The sequence below is a fragment of the Capsella rubella genome, unplaced genomic scaffold (genome assembly GCF_000375325.1).
Source record: "Capsella rubella cultivar Monte Gargano unplaced genomic scaffold, Caprub1_0 scaffold_8, whole genome shotgun sequence".
In the NCBI taxonomy this organism is placed as follows: domain Eukaryota; kingdom Viridiplantae; phylum Streptophyta; class Magnoliopsida; order Brassicales; family Brassicaceae; genus Capsella; species Capsella rubella.
In genome coordinates, this window is record NW_006238916.1 from 9,018,354 (window position 1) to 9,046,116 (window position 27,763).

Genomic DNA, 27,763 nt, shown 5'->3' on the forward strand with positions numbered 1-27,763 from the left:
TATCGTAAATATGTCTGATATCGTTGAAGAATGGTGAAATAAATCGTTGACCAACTCTCACACTCTTTGAAATAGTCTTCCCGGCGATGACCGATGAAACGGAGGGAGATGACGAGACTCAGCAGCGATCATCACGAAACGACAGCGTTTATAGGAGGAAGAAGAAGAAAAAGGGTGATAAAGCAAAGAGAGCTCTAATCGGAGCGGGTGGTCGGATCCTGTTTTACCCAACTCTTTTCTACAACCTCGTCCGCTTCAAACTCCAGTCTCAGTTCCGATGGTGGGATCAAATCGATCAGGTACTTAGTGTCAGATCATTAGATTCTACTAAAAAATTGTGCTGATGAGTTTTAAAAGGAGCTAACTTTATTATAGCATCATGAATCTGAATTTGACTGGAATATTTTTATTCCAAGTAAATGTGATTTTTGGAGCATCTGAAACTTTCTAAATTTGAGCTTTTCTTCTAAATGTGGTTGAAGAAACCAAGATAGACACTTTCACATTATGCGGCTTATTTTTTTGTTCAGTATCTTCTGATGGGAGCTGTTCCGTTTCGTAAGGATGTTCCGAGATTGAAACATCTAGGCGTTGGTGGCGTAATCACTCTTAATGAACCTTTTGAGACTTTGGTACCATCCTCTTTGTATAATGTATGTTCAATGCTCCCAATCTCTTGTGTTTTCAAATCTTTTATCTGTTGTTGTGGAGTATTGATGATTTCGAATTGTTTCTAGGCTTATGAAATGGAGCATCTAGTGATACCAACACGTGATTACCTGTTTGCTCCTTCGATTGCTGACATAACTCGAGCCGTCAACTTCATTCACAGTGAGTGTAATGTGAGGCCGTGCTCTCTTGTACACTTATTTGTGGTTTTACTCATGTTGCTTACTATGCTATGCATTCCCGTTTATGTAACAGAGAATGCCTTGCTTGGTAAAACAACCTACGTCCATTGCAAAGCTGGTCGAGGAAGAAGTACAACTGTTGTTCTCTGCTATTTGGCAAGTCCATATATTATAATCTTATTGGCTGAATTAAACTGTGTTGGTTCATTAAGGAATTCCTTCTCACTAACATGCTTTTTGTTTTTTCAGTTTGAGCATAAGGGCATGACCGTAGCTGCAGCTTTTGAACATGTGCGCTCGATAAGACCGCGGGTTTTACTGCATCCTTCGCAGAGGAAAGTAAGACTTGCCAGCTTCATCTATGAGACAATCATATAAGGAAGCTGCATAACATGATCTTTTTTGTGTGTGTGATTCTTTAATACAGAGTCTCTATGATTTTTTTCTAAATGGTTGTGATTTCATGTGTAATTAGGTTGTTGAGGAATATAACAACAGACTACAATCTCCTTTGAGTGAAACAGCATTCGTCGCAACCTCTGATGTAAATGGCATAGATTAGTCAGTCATGGCTCAGCTATTCCAGCATCGATCAAAAGCTAAGTCAGGAGGTTTTTGCAAAGACTTCTCTGTTTCTCCTTTTGGCTCGGTTAAAATTTCTGGTTTTGACCCTCTGATCCCGCTTGGTTCCTGCAAAATTGTGGCCGGTCCAACTGATTAAATTATATTCAAGTAACCAAATGACTTGTTCATTAACAATTGTTTATATACAATTTTTAGTGATATATTTGTTTTGAGTTTGGTCTTACCAGTAGGGTGGAAACGTTAACCAATCTACACTTTGATGTGTGTTTGCTTCTGAATGCTCCTGCCAATTTAATCATCTATGATTAATCTTTTGTTTTATGCAAAATATTGGACCGTATGTAATATAACCACAAAACTTATGTTAGAACAATCATGAATCGAAGTTATTAAAGCACACTTGTTGGTAATAAACTTACGTCTTCTGTGCAAGTAGCTGTGGTACAACCCATAATTAGGTCTTCTAATCCCGAACCAGACGACCGACCTCTTAACTGCTCCTGCTATCATTTGTAAAATACGAATACTCATTTTTCTTATGTTATCAAAACCTCAATACTAATACCAATTACCATTCTAACAAAATTAAATAACATATATATATATGTATATTATAAAATCACTTCCGCAAGCCATTTAGAGCAACCACATTGGACATACTAATGCGTTTAAAAAAAAAAACATTTTCCAAGGTAATTTACCTTTTATGCGACATAAGTTCTAACTTCTAAGTTATATGACAATATGAACAAGAATTACTTTTTTGCATGAGCCTGTAGATCCAAAATCATTAGTCTTTATTTAAATGAGTGGTTATGATTAAATGTCCAAGACACTACTATATATATCCCATGCACGTTCGCGTGCATTGACTTTATAAAATTTGAGCTTATTTGAAGGAATAAAATTTTTGGGGTTCGATTATTTAAGGAAAACTAATTTACCTGAAAGGGCATAGTACTTGTAACATTGAAGATTGACTCATGTTGCGATGTGATAGTCGTAGGGGTCATGGGATATGATGATATGTGAAACTCTCTTACATTTTGATGATGTTGATTATGATCATGAATCATATGATGATGTTGATTAGATGACGATGTTGATGATCTTATGATCCCATCATGTACTTCCTCGCACGTGCCAGACACACGCTGGTTCTCACTTCCCTTTGAAGCTTCGGCTGTCCCCTTGATTACATACATGTTAATTGCCAACAAAAAATAATGTTTTGTTAAACTCTCATTTGTTGCACTAAGACTCCCAGAATAATTCGACTTTTTTCACAAAACATTATGTGTAGTGTATACCTCCTCAAAGCCTCTTGTATAGGGATTCGTCCTAACCCTAGAGACGACGTCACCGGAACCAAGAGTCTGCAAGGCGGTAGCTACGTCCTTGGAACCATGATGATGATCAGACCAATTTAGATTACTAACACATTGTCTAGGTTGTGTCTGATAAAAGATCTTAGATACTACAAGCTCTCCTTCTCTCTCTTCTTCACTAATCCCCAAATGATATTGATGCATTACCCAATTTGTTTTCTCCGGTCGTCTATTCTTACCGAAGTTTGTGTAGAGTACTAATATCTTCTTGCATCCTCTTTGTTGACCGCTGATCATAACCGGTCTTGTTTTTCCCGTTTTGTGCCACCTGGTTTCTGATGATCCGGTTAACTCGGAGTCGTGATCTGTTTGGATGATTTTGCGTCGTTTTCTTGTTCCGGTTGTGTAAGCTCTCGATGGCTTGTGGAAGAAGTGTTTGCTCAAGCCATTTTTTGTCACTCCTAATAGCAAGAAAAGATTTTTGAATTGAATTAAAAAAATTTAATTAAGACGATCGAACCAGTATATTTTTGTATGAGGAAACTTGTTTTTCAAAGTTGGGTCACCAAACATTATCCAAGATCCCGATACTACTACTAGCAAGTTGCATGCACATACTTATGAACTAAGAAGTTATCCAATAAAAATATACTAAGAAGACGTCAAACAAAAGAAAGTAAGATGCTTCGCATCAGTTCTTTTGTTTTCGTAAGAAGTTTTGTTTAAAAGTTGTGCGTTTTTTATTTACACCAACCATATCGATACAATGTATGATGTTTGAGAAACTTCTCCTTTTAATTAATTGAGTACTAATATATACAACATGTTAGAGATTTCGTAGTATAATTATAACACATCAAATTTGGTAATCACTACATAATAAATTTAATTAAAAAAACTGTATTGTAGTAAATATATTAGGATAAAAAAAATTGATTAATTTTTTATGGGAGTGGTGATTATTTATAAATTGCCTATATACACAGCATAATATATTTTCATCTCCTTAACTTTAAAAAATCGTTCCATGCAGATCGAATAATTAACCTGAAGAGTTATTTATTATATCTAAAGAATTGAAATGAACCTGGAAGCTTCTGAGGATGAGTGTAACATATCCCATCTTCTCCATCAATGGTGGGTATAAACTCATCTATAAGTGGATGAGACGATGACCATTTCTCATTTTCATCTTTTCCCTTCACTTTTGCTTCTAGATGTTCTATAAGTTCTTGATCTGTCGGATCGAACTTCACTCCTGCCGGCAATCCAACCCAATTCTAAAAAAAACAAAAGAAGGCTGAACAGTTTCAAAGAAAGAAAAAAAGTGACAGGATGATATCTTTATTTTTATATATATTTATTCTTGGGAATATGTATATAAGCGGAATGTAATATTACTGGATTAGTAGCAGCTTGAATCATGCGACCACATCCAGGACAATGTTTTGATCCGCAAAGATGATGATGTTCTTCGAGCTTTGAATCTATGAGGTTACATTTATAACTATTCTTCATTTCCTCTATAGATCAATAGCTAGCTTAGTGATTGATCTCGGTTGTATTAGAAAATGATCTGCAGTTTATGAAAAAAGGAAAAGGTTTCAAAGGTATTGCTCCATGCATATATATGTACACGATTCTCAGTGTAAATAAAAGAAGACAAAAAATAGTAAATGGATATAAAGATCATCAGATTTGTACCACAGTACGAGATCTACTGAAATTAAAAGCTTAAAGAAAGAAAGAAAGAAAGAAAATGATAAGATGAGTTAATCGATGTCATTAACATGCATAGAGCTAGAGATTAATGATCACATAGGTATACAATTTAAAAACATGCAATGAAAGAGAAGAAGTGAAAAAAAGAAACAAATATCAAAGTTACCAGATCTACATGAGATCCTCTGGATTGGAAAAGGTGAGAGGAAGAAGAATTTGATAAAGACGGGAGTGATCTCAATATATAGAGAGTAAAAGAAAGGATTTAATATGTATAACCTTATATTAAGATAAGCATATTAGTGCTTTTTAATTACAATTATTGTTATGATATCTCTCTCTTTTTTGGTTCCAGAAGAGACACAGAAACACATGTAGATACGACTTTAAGTACAGAAGAAACAAAACTATGTCAAGTAGATAAAGAAATGAAGAAGAAATGAGGAAGAAGGAAGAGTAAAGGAAATAAAAGGAGTTGAGACTGAAAAGGTTCAAAACCCTAATTTTACTCTCTCTCTCTCTCTCCCTCTCTCTCTCTCTTGTCTTGTGCGAGTCTTCAGTCTCTTGACCAAACCTTTTTTTTTGTTTTACTTATTTATTTTCGGTCTTAAGTTAAATAAAGTGAATTCATATTTAAGGCGGTTTGTATAATACATTAGCCTTTTTCTTTTTCTTTTGGTTTTGTCAAGTATCAAAAATATGCATATGTTGCTTTTTGTTCATACAATATTTGTATTACAAAAGCTTATACCATATCAGACCATGTCAAACACTTTTTTTTATAGCAATTGAAGAAATATATTGTGAATAATTAATATTAATATTCATAAATTTATTTTTAAGTTGTAGTTGTAGTACTAGTAAAAGATGTTAAGGCATGCCATGATTTATATATTATGATAAGTTAATCGAATCTTTCTTATATTTATAAGTATCATATATGTTTGTTTTCAACAGTCGAAAACTAGTTTCTTGTGTGTTTAAAAGATAGCAATAGAGTTATTCAAAACAGAATAATATATAGGTAAATGACTGAACCAGAATTGACAGTGTTCTTTCTTTTTTCTTTTTTAAAATCCATTTAAACTATTTAAATTTGTGAAACAAGAGAATTAATGTTGTTCATATTTCCTACAATTTTGGGAATTAAGGGGTTATGATTTGATGTATAAATTCATTTATGTAGTGTAAAAAAAGAGACAGAGTAGAAAATCAAAAGAGGATCCATTCGTAATAAACTTTGTTGAGCTTTCCTCCAATTATCTCTCTACGTAAAATTTTGATTTAATATATTTTGATATTATTCGTAATTTTTTTTATCCATTGTTGACTTTAAACTTTGTGGTCACTCGAACTTTTGGAGATAATTAATTACGGGTTAATTTAGCAGAAACAGCATACTGTTAATTTAAAATAAAGAGAAAAAGTACATAGGAAAGAAAAGCAGTTAAGGATAATCTCTTTGGATTATAGGACAAACACATGTTTCTAAGAATCTTGTTCTTGCTTTTCTTTTTTCACTTTCTTTCACATTATTTGAAATATGCAAATACTAGCTATAGTATATAGTATAAGCAAATATATTCTTTGGACGTTTTGAACACAATGGTTTCTAAATTGGTGTAGGTCCAAATCATGGTGTCGGGTGGATGGGGCCTAGCCGCGGATTTGTTTGAACAACAGATCAAACGGTCATCATTTTTTGTCCATCTAATGATCACTACTATTTTTTTTTGATCAAAATGATTATTACTATTTAGGTTTCTCATTTTTTCTTCACTCTTTTTTTTTTTTTAATTAAGGATAAAGTAAAAAAAAACAAAGTACTGTATGAGACTAGACTAAACATACTTATTAGCTGTATATGACCATCCAAAAAAAAGAACATCCTACCTTTTTTTTTGTATGGCTACAATTTTTAATTTTATAATTGATAAGAGTACCATGCTTAATTATTTATTAACACATTACAAAATAATAAAAGAACATTTTTCTGTTATACGATGTTTCGACTTTCTACTCTCAAACCAGTTTCTTTTTAGAGTTAATTATTCCTATAGATATGCTATAATTAGTAAGAACATAATTCATGGTGTGCATAAGATATAAAGAAATAAAGTTGTAAGAAACCATGATATTTAAACTACTCGGCTATCTTAGCAAAAGTTTATATTTTTCTAGTTGATATATGGCCAAAAGCCTACGCATTTTAAAATAGGGGTCCTTCGAACAATATGATCACAAAATTACAATAGTGTAGTGATGTTGTACTCTTACTCAAATGTCAAAACCCAAGTGGTAAATCTTTTCAACTTTTGCTTCTAAAACTGTAAAACAAAGAAGTTGCAGAAAAAAAAAAAAAAAAAAAAAAAACTTGCAATAACATTAGGCAATAACAAGGCACGGCCTCTTTATCAGCCCTGTAACTTATATTGGGCTTTAAAAATCGTTTACAGAAATTTGATTTCATATCCGGCCCAATTGCTTGACTCACACATGCAGGATTGCCAGGATCTCCATAAACTTAAATACATTTTTGATTGGGGAATTATATATTCTTTTCATGGAAATTATTGTGTTACGTTTCATTTTTTTTTTTTTTTTTTTTAACATGTAACGTTTAATGTAGCTACGACTTTATTTTTTTGTGCGGGAGATTAGCGAATCATACGAAAGAAACAGAAATAACGGCCAAACTTAAGACAACTTTTAATTACTTATGATTCTGATTCGAAAGCGACATGCAAATAAATACACATCATATAGTGTCTGTCCACCTCTTAATACACATTTCATTACCAAGAAAAATCATTAACGATTACATCTATATTATTAACATTACGCAAGTCTACATATATATTTGTCACTGTCACAGACTCACATACATGTATTATTTTATAATCTTTTAATGTAAAACGACTAAGCAAGTATGTCATCTGAAAAGCATTATGTACACTGTACTAATAATAAGGCTTTATTTTGGTCAACTCTTATTTTTCATTTCATTTCAATAATACTATACTGAAATCTCCTTGTAACACCAGCAAATACTTGCTTGACAACGAAATAAAACTTCCAAATCGACGTTAACATTATTAAATTACAAATACTACACACAAACATAAAATAGAGATCAGCCGACACTAAAATAGAATTTGTCTTTCTCTCTTTAATTAAAAAAGATTCTTCTTTCTCTCTTGTTTTTAAATAAAATCGGAATATTCCAAAAGATCTGTAACAGCGACTTATCACAAACAAACAAAAAAAGCATATAAAACTGAAACATTTTTTAATTCTTTCTCTAAAATTTAAGAAAATTATGAACTTGTTTTGCAAGGTCCGAAACTAATCGATGTCAATATATGGAAAACTTCAAATTTACTGAATGGGAAAAAGTCTTGATCTAGAAGAATGTGAATCATCTTCTCCAAGTTTCAACTCTTATGTGAGCGTTCGTCACCTTTATATTTATTTATTTATATATATACTCGAGAATCATGTACCCAATTAACATACACATACATGTAAATGTGTGTGTATGTATTTAAATTATTCTCCTTTGTTTTTTTCTTTTTTCTTAAGCTTTCTTCAAATCCTTTGATGCCCTCCACCTGTTCGATTAAATTCCCCATCTAGAAAAAACTTGAACTTTCCGTCTTCACTCTCTCTCTCTCTTTCTGATTTTTGTTAATCTGACTCATTTGTCATAATTCTCACTCCTACAAAAACGGGTTGCCTTGTATTGGATCAACGCGTTTGATTCACGCTCTCCTCCTTTGTCCTTCTTCCTTTCAAAGTTTGGTTTTTTTTCTTCTCTCTACCCATTGACGAACTTAGAGGCTGCTTTCTCGAGATTTCACATTCCTGAAAAGAGTTTGATCTGATTTGATTGTCTCCGTCATGACTAGTCCGAGGAGTAACAAGCCGAAGATCGTCAACGGTCCTGGTGGTTATGTTCTGCAAGACGTTCCTCATCTCATCGATTATCTTCCTGATCTTCCTGTATGATATCTTTTTGTTTGCTCAATTTGATTTCATCATTTCTCGATCTACTCTTTAGAGATCGTCTAGTTTACAAATGAGGAATCTTTAGCTTTGGATTCCAAAATGGTTTGATCTGTTGTTCATGGTTTACTCGAATCCAATGGTGATACTTCGTAATATGGCTTGATTCTTTTCCTGTTTTTGCAGACTTATCCGAATCCATTGCAAGACAATCCAGCTTACTCAGTGGTTAAGTAAGTATCTTCACCTATTTCAGACGTTTCCATTGCTTAGTTTTTGTTCACACTTTAATGTTTTTTTTTGTTTTTGTTTTTTTCATTTTGTCAGGCAATACTTTGTTGATGCAGACGATAGTGTTCCTGAGAAGGTAATTTGATCAAGAATAATCCCTCTTTTCCCGAATTGTTTGAAAATGATGTTAGAGGATTATTATGTCTTAGTCTTGCTGAAAGCGAGGTTTTAACAGCAAACTGCTCTCTTTTCTTTCCTCTTGGTTATTCCAGGTTGTTGTTCACAAGGATGGTCCAAGAGGAGTCCATTTTAGACGCGCTGGTCCTCGTCAAAAGGTTTACTTCGAGTCTGATGAAGTGCATGCTTGCATAGTTACATGTGGAGGTCTTTGTCCCGGTCTCAATACTGTTATTAGAGAAATTGTGAGCAGCTTATCATACATGTATGGAGTGAAGAAAATCCTTGGAATCGATGTAAGTTTTGGAAATCATAGATAGTCTCTTTATTTACAGTTGATTTCCGCAGTTATATTTCTAATGATTCCCTTTTGTTGAAATCTTACAGGGTGGATACAGAGGATTCTATGCCAAGAATACTGTACCCTTAAACTCTAAAGTTGTGAATGATATCCATAAGCGAGGAGGAACAATCCTCGGGACCTCAAGAGGTGGACACGATACCACGAAGATAGTTGATAGCATTCAAGATCGAGGAATCAATCAGGTTCAAGAAGAAACACAGCCACTGTGTTTACTTTTGAATTAAGAAAAGTTTATTTCGGACCTGTTCTTGATCAGTCTCTGTTATCATTTAGGTTTACATAATTGGAGGAGATGGAACCCAGCGAGGTGCTTCTGTATTATTTGAGGTAATGCTATTGTGATATATTAGAATAATAGTTATATGTTTTGAAAATAACCAACTGAACCTAATTTGTATAAAACCATGTAGGAAATTAGAAGGCGTGGACTTAAAGTTGCTGTGGTTGGAATTCCAAAAACGATTGATAACGATATTCCGGTAATAGATAAATCTTTTGGATTTGACACTGCCGTGGAGGAAGCTCAAAGAGCAATTAACGCAGCACATGTTGAAGCCGAGAGTAATGAGAATGGTATTGGTTTTGTCAAGCTTATGGGTCGCTACAGCGGTAAGGTCTTGCTTTAAAGCATTACAACTTAAAACCTTTTTGAGCTGTTACTGATTAAGGCTAGGCAATGATTGTTATTACAGGGTTCATAGCGATGTATGCTACATTAGCCAGCAGAGATGTTGATTGTTGCTTGATTCCCGAGTCACCATTTTACCTCGAAGGAGAAGGTGGACTCTTTGAGTTCATAGAAAAACGGCTCAAGGAGAGTGGTCACATGGTGATTGTTCTTGCTGAAGGTGCAGGACAGGATTTGATGTCTAAAAGCATGGAGTCTACTCTTAAGGATGCTTCTGGGAACAAACTTCTTAAAGATGTCGGTTTGTGGTTATCACAAAGCATCAAGGTAAGACCTTCACGATCATGAGATTCTTATGCCATTACAGAAAATTCATCATTGGCGTTTGATGTTTTTATTATCCTCTGGTTGTAGGATCATTTTAATAAGAATAAGATGGTGATGAATCTCAAATACATTGATCCTACATACATGATCCGGGCTGTCCCAAGCAATGCATCAGACAATGTTTACTGTACACTTCTTGCTCAGAGTGCAGTTCATGGTGCAATGGCTGGTTACACTGGCTACACCAGTGGTCTTGTCAATGGAAGACAAACATACATCCCTTACTACGTAAGTTACTGAAACATATAAAAAACGAGTTTTGATTGAATCTGAGCCAGTGATTCTTTTTGGGATGGCCTGAATGAACCTTGATCTTTTGGTATCCTATACTTGTGAGCAATTTCTGAATCGTGGTCATTGATGGTTTTGTTTGGTTGTCTATATCTGATGCAGAGGATAACAGAGAAACAGAACAATGTAGTAATTACGGATAGAATGTGGGCGAGGTTACTGTCATCTACGAACCAGCCAAGTTTCTTGGGGCCTAAAGATGTATCTGAAGAGAAAAAAGAGATGCCATTGCCAGAGACGCCGCTTCTTGACAACGGAGCTGGCAATATTCCCCCTGTGACTAAAGAGGTCACTAAGTGAAGTTTCAAGGCACATATATCATTTTACTCAGAGGGTTTCCAAAACGATGCCGTTGTAGGCGAAACTGAAATAATCGTTATTCTGACGATTTTACCACAATACACAAATATTTTGTTCTACTCTAGATGGTTTAGTTTTGTAATCTCTTTTTCAAGTTTTCAACATCTGAAAATTCTGAATGAATGAATGAAGTCGTCTTGTTAACGTTTATAGTCTTCGTTATTGTAATTTTTATTTACTCAACAACTTTAAATAATTTAATACAAACAGATTTGGAATTTAAAGTTCTTAGTGACTACTGATTTGGTTTTGTAGAAGAAATTACACATTAAAACTTAAAATAAAGAAAAAATGATATTATTTAATAATAATAGGACAGACGACATACAATATAGTTTGTATCAACAATAGCTAATGCTAATGTAATAATACAACATTAGTAACTGGGCAAAATAAACTAATAAAGCTTTCCAGTGCTGCTAATCAAACGCCATTTCTGAACCTTCTATTAGTAGACTTCTTTTGGACGGCCTAGATGAAGTTTCACCACCTCAGATTTTCCGGGAAATACTGTAAAAAAAAACCCAAAATGATTATAAATTCACAATAATGTTGTCAAAATAAACTTAAATTATATTATAAAAAAGAGAATAGGGCCAAGTTTATTATAGTAGAGATTCTTACTTTCTTGATAAGAGACATGTAGTACGGCTTAACCTTCTCGACATCGATGTGTACTTTGCTCTTGCTGTATAAATCGTACTTGCTATATAACAAACCAACTCAAATTAAGGATTAAAACTCCTTCGTTGTCGAAACATTACCATCGAGTTTAGTTTAGATATAAATTACTTGAAAACATGGAGCCATTTGAGGTTGGCCTTGTCTTCTTCGTTCATAAGGTGAGTGTAAGCTCCAGCCGTGTGCAATGCTAAACATATATAAATGTTAATTAATCAATATGTACATTATGTTAGTTCGTTAATAATAATCACCTTAATACTATTAATTAGATTAGGAGATGCTTACGATAAAAGGAGTGGTATCGGATGATGAACAGTCCTGCCGATGGCAAGGTGCTTCCATTCTCCTTGGCCACCTGTTAACATATATAATTAACGATTTGTGAATCATTGTGATCATATTAGTGTTTTAATTGTAATGATAATTATGAATCAAATAATTTAATTTTACCATGTACATGTAGTCATCATGTCCCCATGACATAGAAACGTTTTCTAGTCCACATCCTACTGAATAGATCCCAGCTTTGGTATTGTACATTGGGTTATTAAAATCAGGGTTTTCCACAAAATACTGCAAAAAAGTATTAAAAGATCTGAATCACTTGTTTAAATGTTACTGATAATATAAAATTAGGTTTTAAAAAACCAATATGTACCTTGTGATGTACGTTAGATTCATCAAATGCACACCCAACAGGAAACGTGTCACCTTCAGGTTTGGATAATAGAGAATCCATAAGTTACTTATGAAATTTCTAACTTGACTATAATTAGGAGATCACAAATTAGAGAGTACTTACCAACAACAGCCCATTGAGGTAGCCCTCCAAACTGAGGAAGAGTCAGAACCTTGCCAAGATCTGGAGATTCATGCATGAGTCCATTAATTTAAGGATTTTCATATATATATGATCAGCCATATATAATAAGCATATATATACGTTTTTGATTGTCATAAATAATCTCTAAAATAATAACAATTAATTTACCATGGATAAGAGCAGTGAGATGAAGCCAGTCTTCGTTTGGATAATCTTTACGGATAGCTTCCGCAGATTGAAGCAAGTGTTGGATTTGCGGTTCGTCGAGGTCAGGATCACTCTCGTCCACCACTTCGTTAAGGAGTTCACAACATTCCCAAATGTTCATCACCATCTTGTCCAGCTTTCCATATTCACTTCTCATTTTCTTCACCTACAAAAGTGAAAAAACTCAAATACGTATTTTGGCTGAAGCATTAAAAAATATTTTAAATAGTTCATAAATCACTTCCATGCAGAAAATATATAGGACTCAGCTTTTATGTCACGAACTTAATTAGAAACCCAAAATTATATATTATAAAAGAGATCTTACGAAATCTAAAGTTTGGTTAGTGTGTTGTGTTTCATAGAAATGTTCCACGCTCTTCTGCCTCTCGCTTTTTGTATCCTCGTAGTCTCTGTTTACACATGCATGCATCAAAATCTAAATCTTTTAGAAAACAACAATATATTTTTGGAAAAAAAAAAAAAAACCTGAATTGACGACCAAATGCATTCATCTCAGGAGCCAAAAACACATCACCATCAGATGGTATCTTCGACATTGGAATCTCGCTGTCCAATTGTAACTCTCCGGTCTTTTCATGCGCCGTAGATTCTTCGTTTACTTGACAAAAGAACACACAAGCGAGTAAAGAGCGTTAGATTTACGGATACAAGATCTTTCAAAACTCGAAGAAATTAAAAGAATGATCATAGTTTACCAAAAACAGGGTTTTGTACAGAGATAGTCATCTTCAAAGCCCAAAAAAAAAAAAAAAGATCTCTAGAGAATGTCAAAGAAGAAGATAATGTAATTTTGGTGGGGAGACACACAAAAGGGGTATAAGTAGTGTGATGATGGCTTTAAAGAGACGACGATAAGTTCTTTCCTCTATAATTAGAGACAAATCTAATTTATCTTTGACCTTAATTAGCTGTCAAGATTTATCCCACCCTTCTAAACAAGACAAGAATTCATATTTAAAACCAAATCTGATTACCAAAATCTGTTTGTAATAAAAATATTTCTTACCACCTTAAGAGACCTTTGTCTATTAAAAATTTGAATATACCTAATTAACTTTCTTATTAAATTGGTCAGTTTCTTTACATATTTTCTTCCTTTTGTTTGAAACTGGGACATGTGTCATGTTTCAGGTAAAGTGGATATAGTAGACCATTTAAATCTGTGTGATCTTCTTGTGAAGTAATTTAGAAACATATGTATTTGACAAGTGTTGGTTTTGATTACACTTGGATTTTCAGTTTTTATAACTGTTGTCATTGTATCTTTATAGATTTTGTTTTTGTCATTTACACTTTTCTAGTTTTTAAATATATTTTATTCTTACAATTTGGAATATTCTCTGTTTTGGACATGTACAACAAGAAGATTACAAGATCGTAGCTAGCGCGGGAAAACAGAAAAGAAGAAAGATCTTGGTGATGATAAAAACTTAGGCCTTTCCATTAACTAGTGGGCTTTTGGGCCCATTAAATGTCAGGCTTTGTAGACTTGCTTAAGTCTCATCTGTGGTATGCATTAAATCTGAAGTTTGTTGTCCTCTTCGTCCATGGCTCTAAACAAAATTTTGCTCTTCAGTTTGACTTTTCAACTCGTCTCTCTACTACTTCGTGTTTCATCGGAATCTCCATGGATCACCGGAGATGTGACTCAAACTCCAATGAAGTACCTCGAACTCGCCAGGAGTCCGGAGGTATTCGATTCGATGGTGAGAATCAGAAGAAAAATCCACGAGAATCCTGAGCTTGGTTACGAGGAATTCGAAACCAGTAAACTCATTAGATCGGAGCTGGACCTTATCGGAGTTAAGTATAGGTATCCCGTAGCTATCACCGGCGTTATCGGTTATATCGGCTCCGGAGAACCACCGTTCGTCGCTCTTAGAGCTGATATGGATGCTTTGCCTATTCAGGTGTAGTACCAAATTCCCAGAATTCTCATATAGTTTCGATACATTTTGGTCTTTTAATGGCAAACTTGATCGAATTTTATTTTAAGTCTTTAACGCTTGCTTGATCGTAGGTTTGAGTATACATACACACTAGTACCATTCTCTTAGGTAATGTAGATGATGAGGATTTGAAATGAAGGATTAATAATATAATTTGATTGTTGAATTCAGGAAGCTGTTGAGTGGGAGCATAGAAGCAAAATTCCTGGTAAAATGCACGCTTGTGGACACGATGGTCATGTTGCTATGCTTCTTGGTGCTGCAAAGATACTTCAAAAACATCGCCACGATTTGCAGGTCTGTGCATTTTCTCCATTTGCTCTTTTTAAAATACTTCATCAGTTGCATTGGCCTAAGACATTCATTTTGTTTTCTTGTTGTTAGGGAACTGTGGTGCTTATCTTTCAGCCAGCTGAGGAAGGTTTGCGAGGAGCTAAAAAGATGATAGAAGAAGGAGCTTTGAAGAACGTCGAAGCTATTTTTGGAATACATCTTACCAACCGGATTCCCTTTGGCAAAGTCGCTTCACGTGCAGGTCCCATGCTGGCTGGAGCTGGATTCTTTGAGGCTGTAATCACTGGGAAAGGAGGTCATGCTGCCATCCCTCAGCATACAATAGATCCTGTTGTTGCAGCTTCAAGCATTGTCCTCAGTCTTCAACACCTGGTTTCACGTGAAACTGACCCTTTGGATTCAAAGGTTTCCTTTTTTACTCTGTGATCTCCCACACCTGGTCTTGGTTTTCTTGAAGTCATTTGTGTTTCCTCTTCAGGTGGTCACAGTGTCTAAGGTTCTTGGTGGCAATGCGTTTAATGTCATCCCTGATTCAATCACCATAGGAGGAACTCTTCGAGCCTTTACCGGTTTTAGTCAGCTTCAACAGAGAATCAAAGAGGTGACGGGTGATCCGAGATTGTGCCTTTTAAGATTTTCGCGGTATTGTGCTTTTACCATAGAACTAATCACGGTTTACTTTTGATTCTAGGTGATTACCAAGCAAGCAACAGTTCATCGATGTAATGCATCTGTGAATCTAACACCTGATGGCAAAGAACCGTTACCACCAACAGTGAACGACATTGACTTATACAAGCAGTACAAGAAGGTGGTCAGAGATCTGTTGGGTCAAGAAGCTGTTGAGGAAGCACAACCATTGATGGGCTCAGAGGACTTCTCAAAGTTTGCAGAAGTAATCCCGGGCCATTTCTCCTTCCTGGGAATGCAGGATGAGACCAAAGGTTATGCGTCATCACATTCACCACTCTATCGAGTTAACGAGGATGTGCTACCGTATGGCGCTGCAATCCATGCATCGATGGCTGTACAGTACCTCAAAGAGAAGGCTTCTAAAGGCTCTATCTCAGGCTTCCACGACGAACTCTGAATATGTGAAGCTTGGTCCAGACAAATTGGCCATCATCTATGGGCTGGTTTCCTATTTCTTGGTAACAATCCACAGAATTGAGTATTATTTGCAGAATTCTTTGCAAACTGTCTGTCGCATTACTTAGATTTAAATAATAAAGTCATAGCACAGGATTTGAAATGCAAAGAAGACTTAAATCAATTGGCGAATTCTCACTTGGAAGATAGATTTGTGTAAGAAATGTTGGGAAAATGTAACTTGTATTTCAAGTTGACCAAAACGATAAATAGAAAAAACAGTATTTTATAGCATATAATCAAAAAACATAATCGTTCAGTGCCAAAAGAAACTTAAAACAAAGAAGAAAGATTCCCAAAGTCGCAAAATAGCTTTTCCCTTCTCTACCAAAGATACAAATTTAGTGACATCTATTTCTCCGATGAGTTAGGTCCTCTCTTCTTTCCGAAACCAACAACTGCACAAATCAGTTAACAAAATGGTGAACTGTTTGCAAAAAGCAAAAAACCATTACTTTAAACAGTTCAACAAGGCATATCTAAAGCAATTAACAATTCCCAATGTAAGAGTCTTATATTCCTAAACAGCTTTAATCGAATTAAAATGGAAGTATTAAGATCAGAAAATTACCGGCGGTGACGAAACGGCGGTTGTGCTGCATACGCTTGTGAGCACGACCTCTGGGCTTCTTCTTCTTATCTTGCTTAGCAACCTTTGGTGTTTGTCCTCTAACCTTACCGGCACGAGCCAAAGAACCATGAACCTTTCCTGCAAATGGTTTAAAAAATTATTCACCGTCGTTAAACAGATCCAGCAGCAGAAGAAGATGAATTATAAGCAAATCAAACAAAATGGAGAAGCTCGTGAAGGATTTTTACCCATAATTGATTAGCTTCTTACTCTCCTCTTTGTTCTTCCGTACCGACGGCTGCAAGAAGCTTAAACGAGTTCGTGCGTAAAGCTCAGAACTAGGGTTCCAAGATTATGATCTCTTTTTATATCTTCCTTTTATTTTCTTATCACATTTAAAAGGCTTTTTATGTAGGCTCAGAAATCTATAATAAATGGACATATAATATCGGCCCTATAAAGCCCATTAGCAACACTAGCTCCACAATCTACAGTATGAAAATAGGTTATTTAAAAAAATATATATAACTTAAGATTTTTGGAGAATATATTTTAAAACATTTTTCCATTACTGTTTTTTTAATTGTATAACTGTAATTTTCTATCCGATCAGGAATTAACAAGGCAGTCCCTAGGTTTGGGCTTAAGAACTTCTCTCTCAAAAGAGTCTTTCCTCTTATTGAGCAGAACCTTTGTCCGAAGATATATTCGTTTTCTGTCGGCGTTGATCACAACTCTTGTTCGAAAGTTACTGGTTGTTGGTGTTTCTATATCTGATTCTGGTTGGGGTGTTCTTTTAGTCGGTGTGGTTGTGAGTTTGATTATGGATCTGGAAAAAGCTCTTCAAAAGATGTCAATTTCAGATGATAAACCTCTGATCCTCTCTAATCAACCAAAGTTCTGTTCAAGCGAAAGAAATAGCTGTAGTATCTTGGGTAGATTTCTGAATCCTGAGAATCAAAGGATGTCTAATTGGATATTAGACATGCCAAGAATTTGGAGGTTATATGACAGGGTGCGTGGTGTAGCTCTATCAAAAGATAAGTTTCAATTTTTCTTTAAGTCTGAAGAAGATTTAGAAGGAATTTTGAAACAAGGAGTTTGGACTCAAGATGATTGGTGTGTAGTGATGGAGAAATGGATCGAGAAACCTCCAGATGATTATTTGATGTTTCTACCGGTTTGGATACGTCTTCGTAATATTCCTGTTAACTACTACACCAAAGACACGATTCAAGAGATTGCAGAGTGTGTGGGACAAGTCTTGCAAGTAGTGTTTGAATTGGAAAAATCGCAAGTTCAAGACTATGTTAGGGTGCGTGTTTTGTTAGACGTTTCAAATCCTTTGCGTAATTCTAAAGAAGTACAGTTGCCATCAGGGGAGATTGTTTTAGTTTCTTTTGATTATGAAAGGATTAGGAAAAGATGTTTTGAATGTCAAAGACTAACTCATGATAAGAATAGATGCTCTTTCAAGCAGTCAATTCCGAAAAAGCTTTCCTCTTTGGTTTCCATGGATCAAGATAAAGCGAAAGGGATCGCTTGGAAAGACATAGAGCAACCTAAGGTAAAGACATCGATGAATAAAAAAGTAATGGCTGATGCGATGAAAAGCTCTCCCAAGCAAAGTAATCTTGTGTTATCAAAATCAGTTGATGAAGAGGAATCAGAGGATTTGTCAGACTTGGATCTTTTTGTCGGCTTTACAACTGGAAGTTTGGAGGCTAGTTCTTCGGGAACAATTTCAACAGAGAAAAACAAGAGGAAGATCCAAACTTCATGGTCTAGAAAAGCTAAAAAGATCAAAGAGCTACCTATGAAAAAAAAGGTTAGTGATATACACTCTAAAGAGCAGTTTGATAAAGTTTTTAAAAGGAAAAGGCTGTCAACAGAAAAAGCTTCTACAAAGGGTATCAAGGGAGATAACAATACGGTGGTTCCATGTGAACCGCCGTTGGATCAGTAAGGCGTCTTAAGTTGGAATTGCCAAGGTTTGAGGAATCCTTGGACAATTCGACATCTAAAGGAGATGAGAAAGGAACATTTCCCAGATATTTTATTCCTCATGGAGACTATGAATTCTGATGAGTTTGTTTTACAAGTTTTTAGTTGGCTTGGTTATGATTTTGTTCATACAATAGAACCTGAAGGAAAAAGTGGTGGTTTGGCTATTTTTTGGAAAAATCATTTGGAGATTGAAATTCTTTTTGAAGACAAAAATCTCCTAGACTTGAAGGTATCACAACAGAATAAAAGCTGGTTTGTTTCTTGTGTTTATGGTCATCCGGCGATGAATCTAAGACCTCTTTTGTGGGAAAGATTGAGTAGTATTGGTGTTGATAGGAAAGAAGCTTGGTGTATGATAGGAGACTTTAACGAAATCATGTCTAATAAGGATAAGTTAGGTGGTCCTCGTCGTTTGATATCTTCCTTTCAGTCTTTTCAAGACATGTTGAAGAATTGTGACATGCTGGAATTGGGGAGTTCAGGGAATGGTTTTACTTGGGGAGGAACACGGAATGATCAGTGGGTTCAGTGTAAACTTGACAGATGTTTTGGAAATTCCTCTTGGTTTTCTATGTTCCCAAATTCTCATCAATGGTTTCTTGAGAAATTTGGATCTGATCATAGACCAGTTTTGGTGAAATTTATTAACGATCAGGAAACTTTTAGAGGACAGTTCCGGTTTGACAAAAGATTGGCTGATGATCCTTCTTGTATTAAAGCTATATACAGCTCTTGGAATAGTGAAATTTCTAAAGGTACACATTCTTCTATCTTTAGTATTGCTGAATGTAGAAGAGCTATCAGTGTTTGGAAAAAGTCTTCTGATACTAATTCTCAGAGTAGAATTAAGAGGTTGAGAAAAGAATTAGATGATCAGATTAGTAATCCATTTCCCTGCTGGCCTAGAATTGCAATTATCAAAGATCAATTGGGAATAGCTTATAATGAAGAGGAATCCTTTTGGAGACAGAAAAGCAGAGATAAATGGCTTTATGAAGGAGACAAGAATACAAGGTTTTTTCATGCGGTTGTAAATTCTAACAGAGTGAGAAATTCCTTGAGTTTTCTGTTGGATGAGAATGGGAATGAACATAAATTAAATAGAGAAAAAGGAAAGGTTGCAACCTTATTCTTTGAGAATCTTTTTACTTCTTCTTATCCAAGTACTCTGAATGCTTATTTGGAAGGATTTCAAGCCAAAGTCTCATCATTCATGAATCAAGAGTTAACTCAAGATGTCACAGAAGAGGAGATCTATAGTGCAGTGTTTTCAATTAACAGTGAAAGTGCCCCAGGTCCGGATGGATTCACTGCATTATTCTTCCAGAAACATTGGTCTCTAGTAAAGTCACAAATAATGAAGGAAATACGGGAGTTCTTTCAGACAGGAGTTCTTCCAGAGGAGTGGAATCATACTCATTTGTGTCTCATTCCTAAGATAATAAACCCTCAGAGGATGACAGATATTAGACCAATCAGCCTGTGTTCAGTTTTATACAAAATAGTCTCCAAGATTTTAACTGCAAGACTCAAAAAGCATTTACCTGATATAGTTTCTCCCACTCAATCAGCTTTTGTATCTGAAAGGTTAGTTTCTGATAATATACTCATCGCTCATGAGATTGTGCACAATTTGAAAACAAATGAGAAGATCTCATGTGATTTTTTGGCCTTTAAAACTGATATGTCAAAGGCTTATGATAGAGTGGAGTGGTCTTTTTTGGAAGGAATGTTGAATGCTCTTGGTTTTAATCAGAAATGGATAACATGGATCATGGCTTGTGTTTCATCGGTATCTTATTCAGTTTTGATCAATGGTCAGCCTTATGGTCACATTAAACCAGGAAGAGGAATTAGACAAGGTGATCCACTTTCCCCGTTCTTATTTGTGTTGTGTACATAGGCTTTAATCCATATTCTCAATCAAGCTGAAAGGATGGGTAAAATTTCGGGCATCCAGTTTAACAATGCCGGAGTTTCAGTGAATCATCTATTATTTGCCGATGACACTCTTCTAATGTGTAAAGCTAATAAGGAAGAATGTAAGGAGATCATGAATTGCTTATCTATATATGGAAAAATTTCAGGACAAGTTATCAATTTGGATAAGTCAGCAGTAACTTTCGGGGCAAAAGTCAAAGAAGAAACAAAGACTTGGATTAAAAAGATATCAGGTATACAAACTGAAGGAGGAACCGGGAAGTATTTAGGGCTACCTGAGTGTTTAAGTGGATCAAAAAAGCATTTATTTGGATTTCTTAAAGAAAAGCTTCAGTCAAGAATGACGGGTTGGTATGCAAAGACTTTATCTCAAGGTGGAAAAGAGATTTTGTTAAAGTCTATTGCTATGGCTCTACCAGTTTATGCGATGACGTGTTTTAAATTGCCTAAAAGTCTTTGCAAAAATCTGACTAGTGTGATGATGGATTTCTGGTGGAATAATATGCAGAGCTCAAAGAAAATTCACTGGATAGGATGGCAAAGATTAACAATGCCTAAGGTTTTAGGGGGAATTGGATTCAAAGATCTTCAGTGTTTCAATCAAGCCTTACTAGCCAAACAAGCCTGGAGACTCCTTAATGAAAAGGACACCCTTTTCTATAAATTTTTTAAAAGCAGGTACTTTCTGAATTCATATATCCTCAATGCTGCCAATGGAAATAGACCTTCTTATGCTTGGAGAAGTATTTTATTTGGTAGAGAGTTGTTAATGGAAGGCTTGACAAGAGTTATTGGTAATGGTGAGCAAACTAGAGTTTGGATAGATAAATGGTTGTTTGATGGACAAAATAGAAGACCAATGAATGTGCAGTCTCTGATTGATATTAAGTTGAAAGTGAGTCAGCTTATTGATCCTTCCTCTGGCAATTGGAATCTGAAATTGTTACAGGAATTGGTTCCCTTGAAGGATATCCAGATTATCGTTAAAAGAAGACCTTTGGTGTCTAGAGAAGACACGTTTTGCTGGGCTCATACTAACAGTGGTTCATTTACGGTCAAGTCTGGATATGATCTAATCACTAGAAAAGTTCATCACAACCTGTATCGAGAAGCCGACGAAAATCCATCATTAAATCCTCTTTTTGCTAGTATATGGGACTTGTTAACTGCTCCAAAGATTAAAATTTTCATCTGGAAGGTTTTAAGAGGAGCAATTGCTGTGGAAGATAGACTAAGAACAAGAGGTATTCAAGTTTCAGATGGTTGTCTAATGTGCGGGGAGGAAAATGAAACAATTAATCATATTTTGTTTCTTTGCCCGTTGGCTAGACAAGTTTGGGCACTTTCTCTTCTGCCATCTCCTTCGAATGGTTTCGGGAATTCTATTTACGCGAATATGGATCATTTGTTACAAATATCTAAAATTCAAGATATTTCTCAACAGTTAAAAACTGTTAGTCCTTGGATTATTTGGGTTTTATGGAAAAACAGAAATAAGCTGTTGTTTGAAGGAGCTGGTTCAATGACAAATAGCATTGTGGACAAAGCATATGATGATTGCCAACAATGGATTTCAGCTCAGAATAGAGGCTTTCACACAAGGAATAATGAAGCTCATATGATTAAAAAGTGGATTCCTCCAAAATGTGGAGAGCTCAAATGCAATATTGGATTTGCTTGGTCAAGGAAAAAACAATTATCTGGAGCCTCCTGGGTAGTAAGAGATTCAACCGGAAAAGTTTTATTGCATAGTCGCAGATCATACTCTCAGGTACATTCTCTTTTTGATGCTAAACTTAGGAGTTGGGAGTGGGCTTTAGCAAGTATGAACCAGCATCATTTAGATAATGTAACATTTGGAGCTTCCTCATCTGAATTGGTTAAAGCTCTGAATAAACCAAAAGAGTGGCCAGCCTTAATAGGTCATATTGCTGAACTTTTAAGTTTCACCAAGAATAAACCAAATTGGTTTGTCTTAATTGAACCTTTGAAGTGCAACAAAGGAGCTTTTGAAATAGCAAAGAGTGTGATAACTGGGTTAAGGTTACAATCATATGTTGGTCGAGGTCATCCGCAGTGGCTAGAAAACCTATTTGAAGAGGAAAAAGTTAATCAGCAGGTAGATTAGGGGTTTTGTAAATTACTTTATAAGAGGTTGAACTACGTTTATCTTTTATAAGTGTAGTCGGTTTTGAGAAAAAAGGAAACTTTACCTCTTGGAAACGTTTTCTTGCTTTGACAAAATTTTTGTTGCCTTCTGAGTTTTATATTAGTTTTTCTTCTTACTAGTCTCTTTTTACGGTTTCACTCTGTTCAATCCTTTCTCAGTCTTATCCTTCCTTTACCTTGTTTATCTTCTTCTTAAGAGATATTTTAAAGTCGCTTTCATCTAAACTAGTATTATTATTGTTATATTTTCTTATCTTTGAGGTGAACGTATCTCTATATATACTTTCTTTTGGGTTTGGTTTAGAAGTAGTCTTTTATTTTCTTTTTACTTTCTTCAAACCATGGCGGATGAATTATGGGATGAGATACAGAATATGGCTTTAGCTAGGGATGATCCAGAGTTGTTTATCCCACATGAGGCATATGCTGTTGCTGAGGCTCGTAATAGGCTAAGCTTGATTGCTAGGCCCCTTAACCCAAGAGCTCAAAACCTCTTTACTGTCATTTCTTCACTACCAAGAACATGGGGTTTAACTTCAAGAGTCCATGGAAGGGTTCTAGACGGTACCTTTGTTCAATTTCTCTTCCGTTCTGAGATGGATCTTATATCAGTGCAAAGAAGGGAACCATGGATATTCAACAATTGGTTTGTGGCCTTTCAGAGGTGGGAGGACCATCCTGACCTGGATTTCCTCACATCAATAGATCTTTGGGTGCAGATGAGAGGAATCCCTCTTGCTTATGTTGGTGAAGAAACTGTTATGGAGATAGCTCAAGTGCTTGGTGAAGTTATTGAAATGGACTTTCATGAAGCCACTACTACTCAGGTAGCGTATATCAGAGTTAGAATTAGATTTGGCATAACTGCCAGTCTAAGATTTTTTCGAAGAGTCAGGTTTGATTCGGGTGAGAGTGCAGTAATCCGATTTCAGTATGAGCGTCTAAGAAGAATTTGTAGCAGTTGTTTGAGGTTCACTCATCACAGGAATTATTGTCCTTATCGTCAACCTTTACCTGTCACAAACACTGGTGCTACAAATCATATAACTGATGGGAGGGAAAGAATTGCTTTGCATGATGAAATCCATAGGTCGGACATGAATTCACAATCTCAGAATTCTGATGTTTCCTTCCCTGCACCAATTTCTCAACCTCCAAGAGTTGATACGCCACCTCTGAATTCAAATGAAATTGCAGCAGCAAGTCCGTATTTTCATCCTTCAAGTGATGGAAAGTTGCAGAATTTTGCTGTTCCAATTCCACAGGCTCCTTGGAGAAGAAATCAAGCTTCATCTGGATCTAACATTACTCCAACAACTGAGTATGAGATCAATTCACGAGTTTCAAGGAAGTTTGAGGTTGGAGAATGTTCAAGGAGGCATGAAGAAGGAGAAACTGTAAAGAGCAATGAAATGGAGGAATCTCAAAAGCGCAAAATCTCAGAAGTTAGGAAGAATGAGGCAGTACAAACGAAGCAAAAGCAAAAGGTTCAGGAGCATAGTAAGGGAGGGATTCTGAAACCTCCAAAGAAACGTTAAAGCTTTGACACTACTGATTCTGTCAACATTTTTTGGGCATGCTGCTTAGTTTCAATGAATGCAGCCAAAGGCTTGAATAAGTGGATATGATCTGAATTCTTTTTGGAAACTGCATATCCAAAATGTTCAATATGGTCTGAAATCTTAGTTTAAAGCAGAACTTAAGTTTGGAATAAAACCGTTGTAGTCTAGAAAATGGATGTGTTAGATATAATCCATGGTTGTAAGTTTAGAAAGGATCGAGATGTGTAAGTGGAAGCTTCCACTGTTGTAACTCTTGCAACACTTGTTATATATAAAAGGAAAAAAAACTTATGGGAAAAAAAAAAAAACTGTAATTTTCTATAAAAAAAACGTTTCCATTAATTTCACATTGAATAAAAAAGGCAATAAGTTCGAATTATTAATTGCTATCAAATACGAAAAACAAAAGATTCAATCTTATTCATTGGAAATTTGGAATCTGAAAATAAACGAAAAGGAAATTTGGAATCTTTGGTATCTAACATTTCCAATTTTACCCATAACAGAATCCCAAAATCGAACGATACATAAACGGAAGATCCAACGGTTGTTCTCACATCTCAATAACTTTGAAACCTCGTCTCTCATTTAGGGTTTTTATCTCAAACGCCTCCCTAAACTCCGTGCTTCAGATTCCGAAGATCAAAAACAATGGCTGATGAGATTGTCCCACCGGCGAACCAGTTAGCCGCCGTGTCATTGGGTAACGATGGAACTACGGTGCAGAAAGCGCAATTTTCCGACAGGGTTTTGATTCGATCGATATTGGGTCGACCTGACGGCGGAGCTAAACTCGCTGGTCAAAATGTTCGAATCGGAGGGTGGGTCAAAACAGGGAGGGAGCAAGGGAAAGGCACTTTTGCTTTCCTAGAGGTTAACGATGGGTCTTGTCCAGCGAATCTTCAGGTTATGGTTGATGCGTCTCTATATGATCTTTCTAAGTTGGTTGCGACGGGAACTTGTGTTACTGTTGATGGAGTTCTGAAGATTCCGCCGGAAGGTAAAGGTGTGAAGCAGAGGATTGAGCTTAGCGTTGTGAAAGTGATTGATGTGGGAACGGTGGATCCGACTAAGTACCCACTTCCTAAGACTAAGTTGACTCTTGAGTTTCTGAGAGATGTGCTTCATCTTCGTGCGAGAACTAACTCGGTAATACTTCTTATCTCTTTCACTGAGATTGATTGAAACTTGTTTTTTATGTTTCTGTGTTTGATTGAATGATTGAATAGTTGATTTGTGAAGATGTTTTCTTCATTTCGTATATTCACTTTAATGAGGTCATATATGCGATGCTTTCAGATCTCAGCAGTTGCAAGAATCCGTAATGCGCTTGCTTACGCCACCCACAGTTTCTTTCAAGAACATAGTTTCCTTTACATTCACACTCCTATCGTCACAACAAGTGATTGTGAAGGTGCTGGTGAAATGTTCCAAGTAACAACCTTGATCAATCACACTGAGAGGGCTGAGCAGGATCTCATTGATAACCCTCCACCCACTGAGGCTGATATTGAAGCGGCTAGGCTTGTTGTCAAGGAGAGAGGTGAAGCTGTAGCGCAACTGAAAGCTGCCAAGGCTAGCAAGCCAGAGATCACTGCTTCTGTTGCTGAGCTTACTGTAGCAAAGGCGACTTTAGCTCATGTTGAAGAGAGGTCGAGGCTTAAGCCTGGACTACCTAAAAAAGATGGAAAAATTGATTACTCCAACGATTTCTTTGGCCGTCAAGCTTTCTTGACAGTTTCTGGTCAATTACAAGTGGAAACCTATGCTTGCGCTCTTAGCAGCGTGTATACATTTGGCCCCACTTTCCGGGCAGAGAACTCTCATACTTCAAGGCATTTAGCTGAATTCTGGATGGTTGAGCCTGAAATTGCTTTTGCAGATCTTCAGGTAATATACATATGATATTCTTTTGTCTCTTCTTAATCATAATATAGCTACAGTATCTTAGAAACCTTCTTTGAAAATTGTGTAGGACGACATGAACTGTGCAGAGGCGTATGTGAGATACATGTGCAAGTGGTTGCTCGAGAAATGTTACGACGACATGGAACTTATGGCTAAGAACTTTGACAAGGGATGCATTGACAGGCTAAAACTGGTTGCCTCAACCCCGTTCAAGCGTGTAACATACACTGAAGCAATAGAGCTACTTGAGAAAGCTGTAGCTGAAGGAAAGGAATTTGAAAACAAAGTGGAGTGGGGAATCGACTTGGCCTCAGAGCATGAAAGGTTTGTGATAATTCTTAATAAAAACCATTTCTCAACTTTAAACACTTGCAAGAAATGGTAATGGTTGCTAACCGAAACATGTCTTGCAATTACAGATACTTGACAGAGGTTATGTTTCAAAAGCCAGTTATTGTTTATAACTACCCGAAAGGGATCAAAGCTTTTTACATGAGACTTAACGATGATGAGAAGACAGTTGCTGCCATGGATGTCCTGGTTCCAAAGGTAATTATATAACACATCATATAAAGCCATCGAGTCATATTGAAGTAAACACATTAATTGGCTGTTTTTTTCTTTGTATGAATTAGGTTGGAGAACTCATTGGTGGAAGCCAAAGGGAAGAACGATATGATGTCATCAAAAAGAGGTATGTGAAAGTGAAACCAATATTCAAAAGTTTGGATCTTTTGTTTGTGTGGTTATTTTGTGATGGGTTTATGAAGCAAAATCTGATCTGGTCTTATAACAGGATCGAGGAGATGGGTCTACCAATTGAGCCATATGAGTGGTACATTGACTTGCGTCGTTATGGAACAGTGAAGCATTGTGGATTTGGACTTGGCTTCGAACGTATGATTCTGTTCGCTACAGGAATTGATAACATCAGAGATGTTATTCCTTTCCCTCGGTATCCTGGAAAAGCTGATCTTTGATTCCTCTCTACACATTTTACAAACACAATTCCGGTTTATATTAGTTGGTGTGGTTTTGATAACCGACATGGTTTTAGTTTACTTTGAAGTTGGTTAAATGAAAATTGTATGGTTTTTTGACTATTGATTTTATCTCTACGGATCTGGTTTTGTTCTGTTATCTGGATTGATCAATTGGAATTATATATTTACACAAACCTTATTAATTGCTTTAGCAAACCGTGTTCCCCAAGTAACCAGTAGTCCAGCCAAAAGTGTAACTTTTAATTTATGTGTATTGAATTTAAGTAATAAGAAATCGTGCAAAAGTCAATATGTCCGAGTGGTTAAGGAGACAGACTCGAAATCTGTTGGGCTTTGCCTGCGCAGGTTCGAATCCTGCTGTTGACGACGTCCTTTTTTTTTTTTCATCTCGTCCTTTCTTATGCTTGTTTAAGAAGTTACGGTTAAATCGAGAATTTGATGTTGACTTAATCATCAAATACTAGGACACCTACCTGACAATAAATCCATAACCATAAGTAATAGATGTAATGTAATGTAATGATCCCATGTTCTAAAGCCTC

At 35.8% G+C, this 27,763-nt stretch overlaps 9 protein-coding genes and 1 non-coding gene across 13 annotated transcripts; 7 read left to right on the forward strand and 3 right to left on the reverse strand.

Annotated features, from left to right (window-relative positions):
- The first annotated feature begins 16 nt into the window (after positions 1–16).
- On the forward strand, positions 17–1,659 carry LOC17876289 (putative dual specificity protein phosphatase DSP8). The gene is made up of 6 exons (XM_006280980.2): positions 17–299; positions 531–653; positions 738–831; positions 925–1,007; positions 1,101–1,190; positions 1,327–1,659. Exons 1-6 carry the CDS (start codon positions 87–89, stop codon positions 1,411–1,413), a joined length of 690 nt encoding a protein of 229 aa, XP_006281042.1. The 5' UTR covers positions 17–86; the 3' UTR covers positions 1,414–1,659.
- Positions 1,443–5,243, reverse strand: LOC17877198 (NAC domain-containing protein 75). Of its 3 annotated transcripts, none has more exons than XM_023780051.1 (8): positions 4,653–5,243; positions 4,166–4,340; positions 3,852–4,044; positions 2,747–3,225; positions 2,381–2,626; positions 1,856–1,939; positions 1,661–1,719; positions 1,443–1,541 (listed from the first exon to the last, which is right to left on the reverse strand). In XM_023780051.1, the coding sequence occupies exons 2-8, from the start codon at positions 4,280–4,282 to the stop codon at positions 1,502–1,504; spliced, it is 1,218 nt and encodes a 405-aa protein (XP_023635819.1). In that variant the 5' UTR covers positions 4,283–4,340; positions 4,653–5,243; the 3' UTR covers positions 1,443–1,501. The 3 variants fall into 3 exon arrangements, with proteins under 3 accessions (XP_023635819.1, XP_023635827.1, XP_023635822.1); XM_023780059.1 differs by having other exon boundaries at positions 1,856–1,936; positions 4,653–5,242; XM_023780054.1 differs by lacking the exon at positions 4,653–5,243 and having other exon boundaries at positions 4,166–4,351.
- Positions 5,244–7,835: 2,592 nt separating this feature from the next.
- LOC17876359 (ATP-dependent 6-phosphofructokinase 7) lies at positions 7,836–11,081 on the forward strand. 2 transcript variants are annotated; one of them, XM_023780045.1, is made up of 10 exons: positions 7,836–7,931; positions 8,678–8,724; positions 8,819–8,858; positions 8,995–9,195; positions 9,287–9,445; positions 9,537–9,590; positions 9,674–9,872; positions 9,956–10,218; positions 10,306–10,506; positions 10,672–11,081. In XM_023780045.1, exons 1-10 carry the CDS (start codon positions 7,872–7,874, stop codon positions 10,867–10,869), a joined length of 1,422 nt encoding a protein of 473 aa, XP_023635813.1. In that variant the 5' UTR covers positions 7,836–7,871; the 3' UTR covers positions 10,870–11,081. The 2 variants fall into 2 exon arrangements, with proteins under 2 accessions (XP_023635813.1, XP_006280374.1); XM_006280312.2 differs by lacking the exon at positions 7,836–7,931 and adding an exon at positions 7,949–8,488.
- A 129-nt stretch (positions 11,082–11,210) lies between these two features.
- On the reverse strand, positions 11,211–13,470 carry LOC17875741 (inositol oxygenase 5). Its single transcript, XM_006279792.2, has 11 exons — positions 13,363–13,470; positions 13,133–13,265; positions 12,972–13,056; positions 12,605–12,809; positions 12,416–12,475; positions 12,272–12,324; positions 12,064–12,186; positions 11,899–11,968; positions 11,722–11,800; positions 11,554–11,635; positions 11,211–11,439 (listed from the first exon to the last, which is right to left on the reverse strand). Exons 1-11 carry the CDS (start codon positions 13,391–13,393, stop codon positions 11,413–11,415), a joined length of 948 nt encoding a protein of 315 aa, XP_006279854.1. The 5' UTR covers positions 13,394–13,470; the 3' UTR covers positions 11,211–11,412.
- A 722-nt stretch (positions 13,471–14,192) lies between these two features.
- On the forward strand, positions 14,193–16,254 carry LOC17875751 (IAA-amino acid hydrolase ILR1-like 2). The gene is made up of 5 exons (XM_006281383.2): positions 14,193–14,577; positions 14,788–14,913; positions 15,001–15,315; positions 15,389–15,511; positions 15,602–16,254. Exons 1-5 carry the CDS (start codon positions 14,215–14,217, stop codon positions 15,998–16,000), a joined length of 1,326 nt encoding a protein of 441 aa, XP_006281445.1. The 5' UTR covers positions 14,193–14,214; the 3' UTR covers positions 16,001–16,254.
- A 15-nt stretch (positions 16,255–16,269) lies between these two features.
- On the reverse strand, positions 16,270–16,993 carry LOC111831252 (40S ribosomal protein S30). Its single transcript, XM_023785267.1, has 3 exons — positions 16,879–16,993; positions 16,631–16,768; positions 16,270–16,457 (listed from the first exon to the last, which is right to left on the reverse strand). The coding sequence occupies exons 1-3, from the start codon at positions 16,880–16,882 to the stop codon at positions 16,411–16,413; spliced, it is 189 nt and encodes a 62-aa protein (XP_023641035.1). The 5' UTR covers positions 16,883–16,993; the 3' UTR covers positions 16,270–16,410.
- Positions 16,994–17,125: 132 nt separating this feature from the next.
- Positions 17,126–18,596, forward strand: LOC111829022. The gene is made up of 3 exons (XM_023777654.1): positions 17,126–17,135; positions 17,244–17,369; positions 17,431–18,596. The coding sequence occupies exons 1-3, from the start codon at positions 17,126–17,128 to the stop codon at positions 18,594–18,596; spliced, it is 1,302 nt and encodes a 433-aa protein (XP_023633422.1).
- Positions 18,597–23,088: 4,492 nt separating this feature from the next.
- On the forward strand, positions 23,089–24,307 carry LOC17876389 (uncharacterized protein At4g02000). The gene has a single exon (XM_006280519.2). It carries the CDS (start codon positions 23,089–23,091, stop codon positions 24,283–24,285), a length of 1,197 nt encoding a protein of 398 aa, XP_006280581.1. The 3' UTR covers positions 24,286–24,307.
- A 590-nt stretch (positions 24,308–24,897) lies between these two features.
- Positions 24,898–27,411, forward strand: LOC17876947 (asparagine--tRNA ligase, cytoplasmic 1). The gene is made up of 6 exons (XM_006280179.2): positions 24,898–25,458; positions 25,609–26,199; positions 26,285–26,541; positions 26,637–26,766; positions 26,853–26,911; positions 27,014–27,411. The coding sequence occupies exons 1-6, from the start codon at positions 24,961–24,963 to the stop codon at positions 27,195–27,197; spliced, it is 1,719 nt and encodes a 572-aa protein (XP_006280241.1). The 5' UTR covers positions 24,898–24,960; the 3' UTR covers positions 27,198–27,411.
- Positions 27,412–27,505: 94 nt separating this feature from the next.
- On the forward strand, positions 27,506–27,587 carry TRNAS-CGA. Its single transcript has one exon. It is a non-coding gene; the product is annotated as a tRNA-Ser (tRNA).
- Positions 27,588–27,763: the final 176 nt, after the last annotated feature.